Here is a 12,019-nt window from a genome sequence, read left to right as displayed (position 1 = left end):
AGTTCTTTGTACAACTATTGAAACTTTTTTATAAGTTTGCAATTATTTCAAAATAAAATAAACAAAATGTCTAACTCTTTGTGGGTGCACAGTAAACATTCATTTTGCCAGAAACTTTGCTCATCAGCCAAAAGTTATCATTAATCAGTGACCCTGAACACCCAAGTCTTCCATTTTCTAATTAATGCTGTCATCGTTATGCATGAGCTTCCTTGATAAAAACTAAATGAATAACAGGGAGGCTTCAAAAAATTTACAGTAAATGACAGAATCTTTCTTTCATTTAATTTTTGAAAGTTATGAATAAAATTAATACCATGAAAATAAAATAATTTTTTAAAATAATGACAATTTCATAATACAGTTAATTCAACACCTTGGCAAACATTACTTAAAGTTATATTTCAAAAAGAATTTCTTCTTTTAAATAGAGAGTAACACTATTTGTTTCCAGGAGTTCTGAAGAACCTAATTACTTTTCTACATAGTATGTAATGATTTTTCTGTAAGGATGATGTAGATATTCACAGAAAATTTACAGTGAATATACTTATTATTTTTAAAAAACTATTTCACACTATCAAGTCTAACAAATTACTTTTCCTTCTACTTGGAAATAGTAAACTCACTCACTGAGAAGGCACCAAAACACATTTTTGTCCAAGTCAAGTACTTGTCCTGAAAATTAAAAAAGACATGGATACATCCATTTCTAATGAGACTATTTTGGAAATATCTACATATACCATGTAGACTTTTAAAAATATGTCGCAAGTTGACAGTATAGCATAATTTCTTAAAATAAAAACAAAAAGGTTTTCAGGAATTTAAGGAATATGATCCTTATTGTCGCAAACAATATTTTCTACAATAAGTATGAGGAAGCTTATCATATATACCTTCACAAAGTCTAAATGAATTCTTTAAGAGTAGTTTCATCAACATGATTATCAGAGCAGAAGAAATTATTTAAAAACTGCAATATTTTCATTTATGTTTATTTCATTATTTTATTTTAACAAACAACCAATATTCTGCTTAATATGTGCCAGGCACTATCCAGCACTTAAAACTCATCACTTGACTCGCTTTCCATTCTGAATTGTGAAATAAAAGAAGTCATTAATAGTTTTCTTTTTTTTTAACTCAGAGATGGAATCATAATAGCACCATCAAAGTTTCACATTCTCTACTGATTAATCGGAAGACACAATGGAAAGTCATCCAGTCTGTAGTGGCATTAAGGATGAACAATTTCTAAATTGGCATTATCCCATTTTTAAGATAATCAGTATTTCTTACAACAGAACTTTAGCTAAACAGAATAAGTGAAATATCTTTCATTTACTTAAAAAAATTTATAGCTAAAGTTAGAATTTTCGCTTCTTCAATTTTCACTATCTACTAATAATTTTACCTAAATACTCAAATGAATTTGAGTTCTGGACACTAGAAGAAAGTGCTAATGATAAGTACTTGGAAGGGGAAACTCCGAATACTATATACAAGCAACGTTTACCTGCTTTGTCTTGAACAGCAACTGTTCCTTTCCCCACAACGGTTGTCATGGGCTGTGGCAGAACCGTGGCAATGGAAGGGGTGCTCACTTCTCTGACAATTCCGGAATTCGGAACTCCTCCACTAGCGGCGTTCACATTAACGCTTCGTTTGCTCACAGCTGTGGGCTTAGTTGAACAGCCTTTATTTAAACTTGACTGAAATGTAATGGAATATTTAAAAGCTCAGGTTTCTAATGCTCCATACTATACATTAATATTTTATAAATTCCCTGTTAGGTTAAAAAAATATATATTTTTTCCCTTACAAATCTTAAGCTTGCTAGTGGATCTGAGAGTTTCCCTCTGAACCAAAAAAGTCTTTTAAAACATGTTTGAAGAGAGAGAAATATAAGAATTAAGTGTGAAAAAAAAATGGTTTTAAAATTAAGTATCAAATGGCTTTGTATTAAAATTTTTTAAATGCTTTCATATAAAAATGATTAGAAAGCAAAACTACACTGTGTGATTGACAACATATGATATCCACATTCTGAGCTAGATTTATTTAATAAAACAAAAAATGCCGAAAAGAAAGAAAATACCCTACCTTAGAAAGAGGAGTGGAGTACTGAAATGCTATACACTGCACAGATGTCTTGTGAGCACTGATGGTTTTAACGGGTGATTTCAACGTCCTTAAATCATACTGATATATTTTCCCACGGGAAGATCCAATCGCCAATGTGGCTCCATCGGGCATGAAATCTACTGCAGTGAGAGGAGCATCAGCCACTAAAGTTTTCACCAGCCTGAGGAACAGAGGACATGTGAGTGTACGAGGTATATACGCTTATATGACATATAAATAACTGCTTAATTACTTAGAATTTGGTAAAGTTACTTAGAATTTGGTAAAGTTACTTAGAATACACATCCCAAATACTTGTTTAAAGCAGAAATTTAGAATTAGACTTGGAGACATTTCCAATACAACAGCATGTTAGGAACTGCTGAACCCTCCATCCTATTTTTCTATTCATTTCCAATAGATTCATTCTACATCTTCTAGAAGCAGCACCTATTTCTTTGGGTAATTATCACTTTGGCAGTGAATGTGACAGAATTCCTGGGCGTTACGCCATAGGCAAGAGCTCTAGCCTCAGGTTAAGGGGATCCTAAGCATCCCCTTGTCATTGACTGGCCTGCACAGGCCTCAAGAGGACTACGACCTTTCACAGGGAGCAGCTGCTACTTTGTTCCTAGCTATGGATCTCTGGACCAAAAAGCTAACAGAATCCATGTGGCTTGATCCTCAGGAAGCTAATACAGAAAAATGGATACCAGTCTGCTGAAGCTGAGCTCTTTGCTGGAGTGTCTGGTATAAGAGAGGAATGGTTTATAACTCTTAGGGTTCTCAGGAAATTAGTTCAAAAAGAAAAGAGTAAAACAGAAAAAAAAAAAAACAGAGTGAAATAACTAAGAGTAAACTGTTAACAAGGGCTGACAGTAAGTCCTTCCCTGGTGGTGATATTACCATTTTCTTCCACGTGATCTTTAGATACTGTTAGGTGTCTTGAATACACCTGCAGCACCCTCACAGCTTTTTTCCCTTTATTCTTTTAGATAACCAAGCACATCTCTAACTCTAAGAAGGACAAGAAGGTACAATGGACTCAGATACTTAGAAGATTTTGTACTCTTTAGCTCTAGATCAGTGGTTCTCAACGGTGGCAAACTTGCTTATTCTGGGATGCTACTGGCAGTGGATAGAGGCCAGGGATGCTGCTGAACATCCTACAACGCCCAGGACAACCAAGAATTAACCAGCGCAGATGTTAATAGTTTAGAAACCCTGCCCTAGATAATGAATTAACTTTAAAGCAAATTAATCATATTGCTTTAAAAATATACAAATTTAGTTGTATTTTGAAAAAGAGTAATACGCATGTGTGCTAAAATAAAGATGTGAAATCATTAACATGCTATCCCTCAACATTCACCACCCAGAAGTACTCTGAAGAATACTCAAGCTTTGTCTATTTTTTTCTGCAGGGGAAGAAAAAGAGAAAATTCTATCTTACTAGATTATCAAGTACACAAACTTTAGATCTTCTCAACGTTAATGAGAGGTCTATATAAATCACAAACATATCTGCTAATGAGATGATAATCATTTGTTACTATATTAAGAAATGAGCACGTCTCACTTACTTCTTACTTGAAGTATCATAGAGAATGATTCTTTTATCCAAGCCTATAGTTACAAACAGCAGTTCATTGACAGGAGAAAAACAGATGCCTGAAGCTGGAGCTTTATGTGTACTGCCAAAGTTATGGTACGGACTCTGACCATTCACATCCCAGAGAGTAACTACTCCGTTATCCAAAACACTGCCCAGTAGCGATTTCTTAAACAAGGAGTACTTTAAGTGCCGAACAGACTACAAAAATAAGAATAAATCTTATGTAATTGTAAGCATTCATAAGAACATTTTACATAAACTATATAAATAACGGCCAACTCCACTAATCACAAAGGATTTAGGACTTCTCTGGTTTATAGAGTAACAGGTTTCAATCATGACAACCATAAAATCATTTAGTGGACTATAAGATGACCCCAAGACATAACCAATGTACTAGTAATTGAATATTTGTCATGATTTTATTATCGTGGAGTACAGTTACCTCAATCTCCTCTTTTTCAAAGGAAGAATACAATACATTGAGATTAACTACATGAATTCATCAGGGTTAGAACATCCACCATAAATAAAACGCCCAGTCACAACAAAATCACAAATAAGAATAAAGGAAAACTGGCAGGGAATAAGCAATATTTCATATTTGTTTTCTGTATGTATTTTAGATATTTGGATATATTTATTTAAACTAAGCATCTGACATGCTGGCAATTCAACACTTGAAGCATAATAAAAAATTAACTAATCCACAAAGGGGGAATTGACAACTCTCTAGACTGGGGATGAACCATATCCATTGTTTCAAAAGCATCAGCCTGAGGGCAATGCTGGCCTTTCTCTAAACACTGGTCCGTGGAGGCAGTGGAGACATTCTCTCTTTCTAGTTTCTGCTGGACCAGAATAAACAAAGATCCACTTTGAGTAAACAGGTCTTGGATTAAAACTGAATGAATTTCATCTACTGTTACTAAAATGCTGCTTTCAAACTTGTACTGATATTATCATTTACTGTGCTGAAAATTAAGTGTTTTACATTTAAGCTAATTTTTCTCTGTGCAGAAACAGCAATGTAAGCATAGAAATTAATATTAAGTAGAATCCACAAGAGAGGGAAACTGGCTGTAAGACACCTTCGAACAGTTAAGTTACAGCGCCAAGTCAAGCAACGAATCAGGTTCTAGGAGGCAGATAGCAGCTATACATACAGGTCCCAGCTAAGACCGGCACAGAACAAAAGTCTAATGTGAGAGCTTCTTATTTTTCTATCTAGTTTAACCTATCACACTCCAAAAGGATTTGATACCAAAGCTTTTACATGTTAGAAACCCATTTTCTACTTACTTCTAAGATGTTTTAAAAGAACATATATCAGCCTTCAACAGCAAAAAATATTTAGGAATAACACAAAACAAATTGAGTCTAAGGAAACAAAAGGAGTATTTGTTATTCAGACACCTAAGGTAAGATAATTACTACAGTCATCCATTAAATTTGGCTCCTCATTTTCATTTGGCTAAAGTACAAACCAAAAATGTTCGATAATATTTTCCATTTTTGCTGAGGAAAAGTATATCCATCTGAATAGACAAATCTTTCCTCTGATCTATACTCAAGGAAAAGTAAACTACATGAACCTTGACCATATAAAAGACATAGAGATCCTTAGTGAATTAATGTTTATAGAGTCATACATCAACCTATCAAAACATAACCAAAACATTAATTTTTAAAAGGTTTCTGCAGTACTTTAAGAGTTATGATCCTTCATATAATCTAAATAATTATATTAAATTAAATGTACAAGAACTTTAAAAAATTAACACCATTAAAATCATAGACCTTGTGCATTCTCAAAATTTGTAAAGTTCAATCTCTTAGTTAAAATCATACACCTTGTGCATTCTCAAAGTTTGTAAAGTTCAACCTCTTAGCCACAGTAGGAATTTGCTAAAACATCCTTAAAATATGGTCACCCAGAATCTGCTTGAATGTGGTGAGAACAAGGAGCTTACTACTTTACATAACAGAACTTTACCAATAGATAAACATATTTCTTGGTTAAGTCAAAACCTAAATTCCATATACTGCTTCAAATTCTGTGGACCTATATGGGAAGCCATTAAGAAAAGAAAAAAAAAAGTGGCTAAAAATCATAAATCTTCCTCTCAGATAAACCTGGATTTAAGTAGAGCTCAGCCAAACTCCGTATGACTTGGGTAAATTATTTAAATTTTCCAAGCCTCAGTGTTCCCATCTACAAAATATAAAATATTCTTGTTTGCCTGTCAAGGTTATTTTGAGGATTAAATAGCATTTCTGCACAGAGCCAGGGACACAGTAGCTGTTGCCACTATTTTCACAGGTTTCTGACTCTTACTCATTGTTGTTTATGTACCCATTCAACCTCTTTTGCACGTAGTGTCTTAAAAGACCCTTAGGTAGCCACACTGATTGCTTTAAATGCCTCCTCTCTCTGATAACAGACCTTCATTCCTGAACTTTCCACATCTATTAAATCATCATCTCTTTAGAATGTCATGAAGAGAGTATCCAATGATCCTGGATAAATGAAGTATTAATTTACTGAGGTCTATTTAAAATAAGTATCCATTCATTTTAGTATCAGCAGTACTTAGTAAGCCCCTATCTTGTTCCAGATTCAAGTTATTTCTAAGAAAAAAAATCTTCAGAAGCTGATAAAAGAAACCCCAGCATTTTAAGAAGCAATGCTATTTTGTTCTTATATTATTATTACGTAGGAATGCGTGCACTTGTGCAGGAGGGAGGTTGTTTCCAAATATGAAAAATCTGTCACTCACTATAGGTGAGGGGTTGGCAAACTTTTTCTTAAAGGGTCAGAGAATATTTTACGCTGTTGTACTGCAAAAGCAGTTACAGGCAATACATAAATGAATGAGCATGCCTCTGTTACAATAAAACTTTATTTAAAAAAATAATGGCCAGCCCACGGGTCATAGTGTGCTGACTTCTGCTATCAATATTTGGAAATTAAAAAAAAAAATCACAAAAAAGAAAAGAAAAACTATCCATAATGGCACCACCTGGAGAAAAACTGGTTAACATTTTGGGGGATATCCTTTAAGTATTTTTATATTTGTATATGTTTGTGTGCATTCAGTAAAGTATCAACAGAAAACTTGGGATCATACTTTATTAATATAAAGTTAGCCATGTCATTAATATTTTCTACTACATGATTTTAATAGCTGGATAATAATGAATGTATGAGTATATCAATTTATCTAAATAACTAATGTTGGACATTTAGATTATTTCCAATTTCCCAGTACCCTGACTACTATCATTTTTAAAAATTGCTAATTTATAAAAGAATTTGTATTTCATTGTTGTTCACGCTTTAAAGGTTCTTGGTTGAAAAATGCTAAGTGACCATTTGTCTTCCTTCTTTTGTGGATTGTCCATTAATCTACTTTGCTTATTTTCTATTGGGCTATTAAGATTTTTTAAATAGTAATTTGGAATGGATCTTAATATAATAAGGACATTAAAGCTTGCTCTCATAGGTATAAATATTTATCCCATTTTCCTTTCAATTTTGTTGATTGTTTTCAGGTCTTCCTTTTTGTCAGATTTTAAATTTTTATGTACTTGAATTTATCAAACTTGTCCCCACGACTAAGACTTTGTTCTCATGCTTAGAAAAGCCTCCCCTTTGCAGAGATAAGAATGTACATTCAGGGGCTGGCCCCGTGGCCGAGTGGTTAAGTTCGCGCGCTCCGCTGCAGGTGTTTCGTCGGTTCGAATCCTGGGCGCGGACATGGCACTGCTCATCAAACCACGCTGAGGCAGCGTCCCACATGCCACAACCAGAGGAACCCACAACGAAGACTACACAACTATGTACTGGGGGGGCTTTGGGGAGAAAAAGGAAAAAATAAAATCTTTAAAAAAAAAAAAAAAAAGAATGTACATTCATATTTTCTTATAGCTTTAGTCTCATATATATACACACTCTAGACACTATATACATGTATTTACATATAGAGTCATACATATATACACACACACAAATATATACAGTATCCTTTTGAGTCCACCCCCTCCCTCTTCTCGCTTTCCAGTGTCTTATTTCAAGCACTAATCAACCACCACCAGAGCTACTGCTTGCCTCCATTCTCAAGGGCTCACCAGCCATCCTTCACACTACTGCAGCAATAACCTCTTCAAAACTGGAAACTTGAACATATTTCTGTCTTGCTTAAAATCCTTTTAACTGGAGGACTCTGAGAAGACAGTAGTTATGGTGGTGACAGCATGTTTGAATTTCCTTGAATTCCCCATTTGTGTGTGTGTGTGTGTGTGCAGATAAGACTTAATAAGCAGGCTTGAGACTGCCTATCCTTACAAAGCCAAAGTCCTGCTTTCAAGGTTGGCCCTTGGCTGGCACTGAGAACTTGGATTTTGGGAGGGTTCCCACTATGCTAACTGATAAAGAGTGGCTCACTGACTGATAAGAGTGGCTAACTTTGCCTAAAGTGTTTGCGCAAAACATATGGTTTATAGCTGAACACCTACGTTCCTTGAGAGTTTAGAATTTTGGCACATGCTAGGCAGAGGTTGCCTGGGTAACCAGCCGCCAATAAAAACCTGTGCAGTGAGTCTCTAAGGAGCTTCCCTCGTTTCATACATGTCACAGCGTGATGCTAGGAAACTAAGTACATCCTCTCCACTGAGAGAGAACTCTCAGAAGCACACGCCTGGTTTCCTCAGGACTTCACCCAGGTGCCTCTTCCCTTTGCTGATCGTGCCTTGGATCTTTTCACTGTAGTAACTCACAGCCATGTGTATGACTCGGTGTTGAATCCTGTGAGTACTCTGAGTGAATCTTCAAACCTGGTCTTGGGGATCCCCAGCACCATGAGTGTGAGTGAGTGTGTGTGTCTGCGTGTGTATTTTACAGACAGATAGCAAACCAGACAGCAAAACTAAAATCCCATGAACAACGTTTACAACAAAACTAGACAATAGGTATCCCCATGAGCCCCAAGATACATGCTAGTAGCTCAAACAAGTAACAGCCACAAGTCCTTTAGAGTATTAGTGTCTGTGCTGGAGGATGCAGAAGGAAATAACAGGGAGTCTGAGGCAGATCTGAGAACAGGAAAGGCCCAAAATAGCCAGAAGTTTTTCACAGGAAAGTGTGGTGGCCAATGTGACAACATCAGGTGAAGCCAGGAATACCCACTGCATTAGTGGGTCCGTACAAGAGGACTGCCGAAAGGTCCCAAGGGCGAGGGCAGTTTAGCCTCAATGAACTCCCAAAACTGACCAGTCAAGGCACCTCTCTCCAGGTCAGGGCACCACACTGAGGAGACTGTGCTAGGAGTGGTGGCAAATCTGAACAGGGTGGAGTCAACAGAGCCGAAGGAAAGCAGAAGTTCACATACAAGCAGGGAAGTGGAACCAAGTCAAGCACCTCAGAAAACAAGTCGCTACTGTTTTAAAAAAATACCTGAAAACAAGAGGGAGCTCTGTAAAGTTAGAAAACACACTCTGAACTCCATCTCTGTCTAGAAGTCCAGGGAAGCTATCTTCACAGATAAATCCCATACACAGTTATTATGAGAACAAGAGAACGAGAAGAAAGACATTCTCAACAGATGACCACGACGACAATAAAATGCTATACGACATTAAAAAACAACATAAATCATAATTGGAAAACTCAGAAATGAGATGTCAGAACTTGGAAAAGAATTAGGAATTTTAAAAGTCTCTTCAAAAATGAAGGCTAACTTAATAGGAATATAAGAATGAACAAACACAACAGACAACATCTTAAAGATAGGTAAAAAGGAAAGAATTTTTAAAAATCAAAAATAAAGGAAAAGTTAAAAATGATTTGAGAGAAAATAATAAATTACTGAAGATAAGAAGATCCAACAAAGAAAAAAAAAGATAAGGAAGATAATGAATACTCAAAACTATACTTCAAGAAAACTTTCCTGAAAGAACAAAACATTTGAAACTACATATTAAATGAGCACACCATGTACCTATGAATAGCAATACAGAATAACCTATGCCAAGACACAGTCTAGTAAAATTACTGGATTTAAAGAAAAATATCCTTTGGACATCTAGGGAAAAAGAACAAGCAACTCATAAGGAATAAAATACTTAAATTACCATCAGACATTTGAGATCAAAAGTGATAGAGTAGGGGCCAGCCCCATGGCGTAGTGCTGGGGTTTGAAACATTCCGCTTCAGCAGCCTGGGTTTGCAGGTTTGGATCCTGGGAGAGCAGATCTACACCACTCATTAGCCACACTGTGGCAGCAACCCACATATAAAGTAGAGGAAGATTGGCACAGATGTTAGCTCAGGACTAATCCTCCCCAAGCAAAAAAAAAAAAAGAAAACCAAGGAAGACAGGCAACAGATGTTAGCTCAAGGCTAATTTTCCTCAGCCAAAAAAAAAAATTATAGAGTAACATACTTAAGCTCCTCAAGCAAAGGAAATGTGAGCCTGCTACTGAGTTACATTGAAAGACAATTTGTAATCCCAAAGAAAAAGTCAAAAGCATTAGATATAAACTTACGGAAATATTAACATACGGTGCCTGTTGTGATTATAAAAATTTGGAAAACCTGCAACTAAGATAGACAACTACATACCAGGGGGGATTTGGGAAGATAAAGCAGAAAAAAAAAAAAAAAAGATTGGCAACAGTTGTTAGCTCAGGTGCCAATCTTAAAAAAAAAAAATTTGGAAAATACCAAAATACAGAAATGTATAGATAAATTGGCATTTGAACAATGGAATATCATGCAGCCATTAAAAATTATGGTCATGAACACTAGTAATAAGGGAATACCTGAGATAGAACACTAATGAGAAAAAGTAAAAAAACAAGATTGGATCAACAGAATGATTATAACTGTATGGAAAGAAGACAGAGCTACACATAGAAACCCTGCAAGAAAACATTCTTCAAATTACTTCCAAATAAGAAAATTTAGAAGGGAAGAAGGAAAAAAATTAGCCTTTAAGAAGTAATGTATAAAAATATAGATCAGAAGTTTATTTTATGCCAACATGCCCAAGAACATAATATATAGGCCAGACAAGTATACACGAATACTACAGAAATGTATCAAGAGAATCACGGACACACTATCATGTGATGGTACACCATTGCTCCTACGTAACATAAAGGAGACCTATTCCAGATATGAAGCTTTGTGGTCAAACTTTCTGAGTGCCGAAATTCAAGTATAAACACAACCAGTCAACTAAGTTAACCAAATCAGAATTAAACTCATTCTTGATAAAATTAAAAATTATTTACATTTACCAGAACTCTGTACTCAAACTAGCTTATTAATACTTACAAAATCTTTACCTAAACTATCGAAAATTTCACTGAAGAAAATGGACTTCATAAACACATACTGAAATACACTGTATTTAAAATCTCACAGAAAGCCTGCTACATTTATGATCATTTTTAAATCTAAGCAACCAGCGAAACAGACGCCCATCTCTAACTGCTCTGAAAGGGGCTGCGATTTGGGGAAGGCAGCGCAGGCAAGCCTGTGTGCAAGCCTCGGCCACACACACACCCGCCCGGCAGTGACAGGGATCACAACCCGAGAAGCCTGGGGCCCGGCGGCCCTGCAGAAGCAGCCAGGCTCCTCCCCGCAGAAAGACGCTGTGATCCACACAAAACCAGAGTGCTCCGGGGCGGCTCAGACTCGTCAAGGAAGGTTCTCAGTATTCTTCAGGCAACCTCATATCTGATACGAAATTCAGTATAACGCCGATTCAGTGAGACTCCAAGGTTTTGTCATTTTTGCTAAGAAATCAATTTGATAATTTTTAAAGATTTCAAATTCTTGGGGCTGGCCTGGTGGCACAGCGGTTAAGTGCGCACGTTCCGCTTCGGCAGCCCGGGGTTTGCCAGCTCAGATCTCGGGTGCGGACATGGCACTGCTTGGCAAGCCATGCTGTGGTAGGCATCCCACAAATAAAGTAGAGGAAGATGGGCACGGATGTTAGCTTAGGGCCAGTCTTCCTCAGCAAAAAGAGGAGGATTGGCAGTAGATGTTAGCTCATGGCTAATCTTCCTCAAAAAAAAAAAAAGATTTCAAATTCTCGATTGTTCATAGAAACAAAACTTGAAAAATTTTAATTTAATCATCAGATGTGCCCTACCTGCTATTTTCCTCGATCACCCAGATCCTATCCATAGTAAAACTAATGAACATAGAAATTGGGCTGGATAACAGTGTATTTGAATTGAATTATGTCAATTTTTTGACAGACTTGA

At 36.1% G+C, this 12,019-nt stretch overlaps 1 protein-coding gene across 29 annotated transcripts in view; it reads right to left on the bottom strand.

The window, feature by feature from the left end:
• The window catches only part of NEDD1 (NEDD1 gamma-tubulin ring complex targeting factor), a 46,234-nt gene that overhangs the window by 16,812 nt on the left and 17,403 nt on the right, over window positions 1–12,019 (bottom strand). For 7 of the 29 annotated variants that reach the window (XM_023631739.2, XM_023631743.2, XM_023631746.2 and 4 more), the window contains 4 exons: window positions 3,711–3,940; window positions 2,107–2,308; window positions 1,520–1,715; window positions 634–678 (listed from right to left, as the gene is read on the bottom strand). In XM_023631739.2, coding sequence (XP_023487507.2) covers window positions 634–678; window positions 1,520–1,715; window positions 2,107–2,308; window positions 3,711–3,940 — 673 coding nt within the window. Of the gene's footprint in view, window positions 1–633; window positions 679–1,417; window positions 1,716–2,106; window positions 2,309–3,710; window positions 3,941–12,019 lie in introns of all 29 variants that reach the window. The other 22 variants (XM_070254418.1, XM_070254429.1, XM_070254432.1 and 19 more) reach the window with 5 other exon arrangements.

This window comes from Equus caballus, chromosome 28 (genome assembly GCF_041296265.1).
Source record: "Equus caballus isolate H_3958 breed thoroughbred chromosome 28, TB-T2T, whole genome shotgun sequence".
Classification (NCBI taxonomy): domain Eukaryota; kingdom Metazoa; phylum Chordata; class Mammalia; order Perissodactyla; family Equidae; genus Equus; species Equus caballus.
The sequence above is the reverse complement of the archived record's forward strand: the minus strand, read 5'-3'. Positions and strand labels throughout refer to the sequence as shown.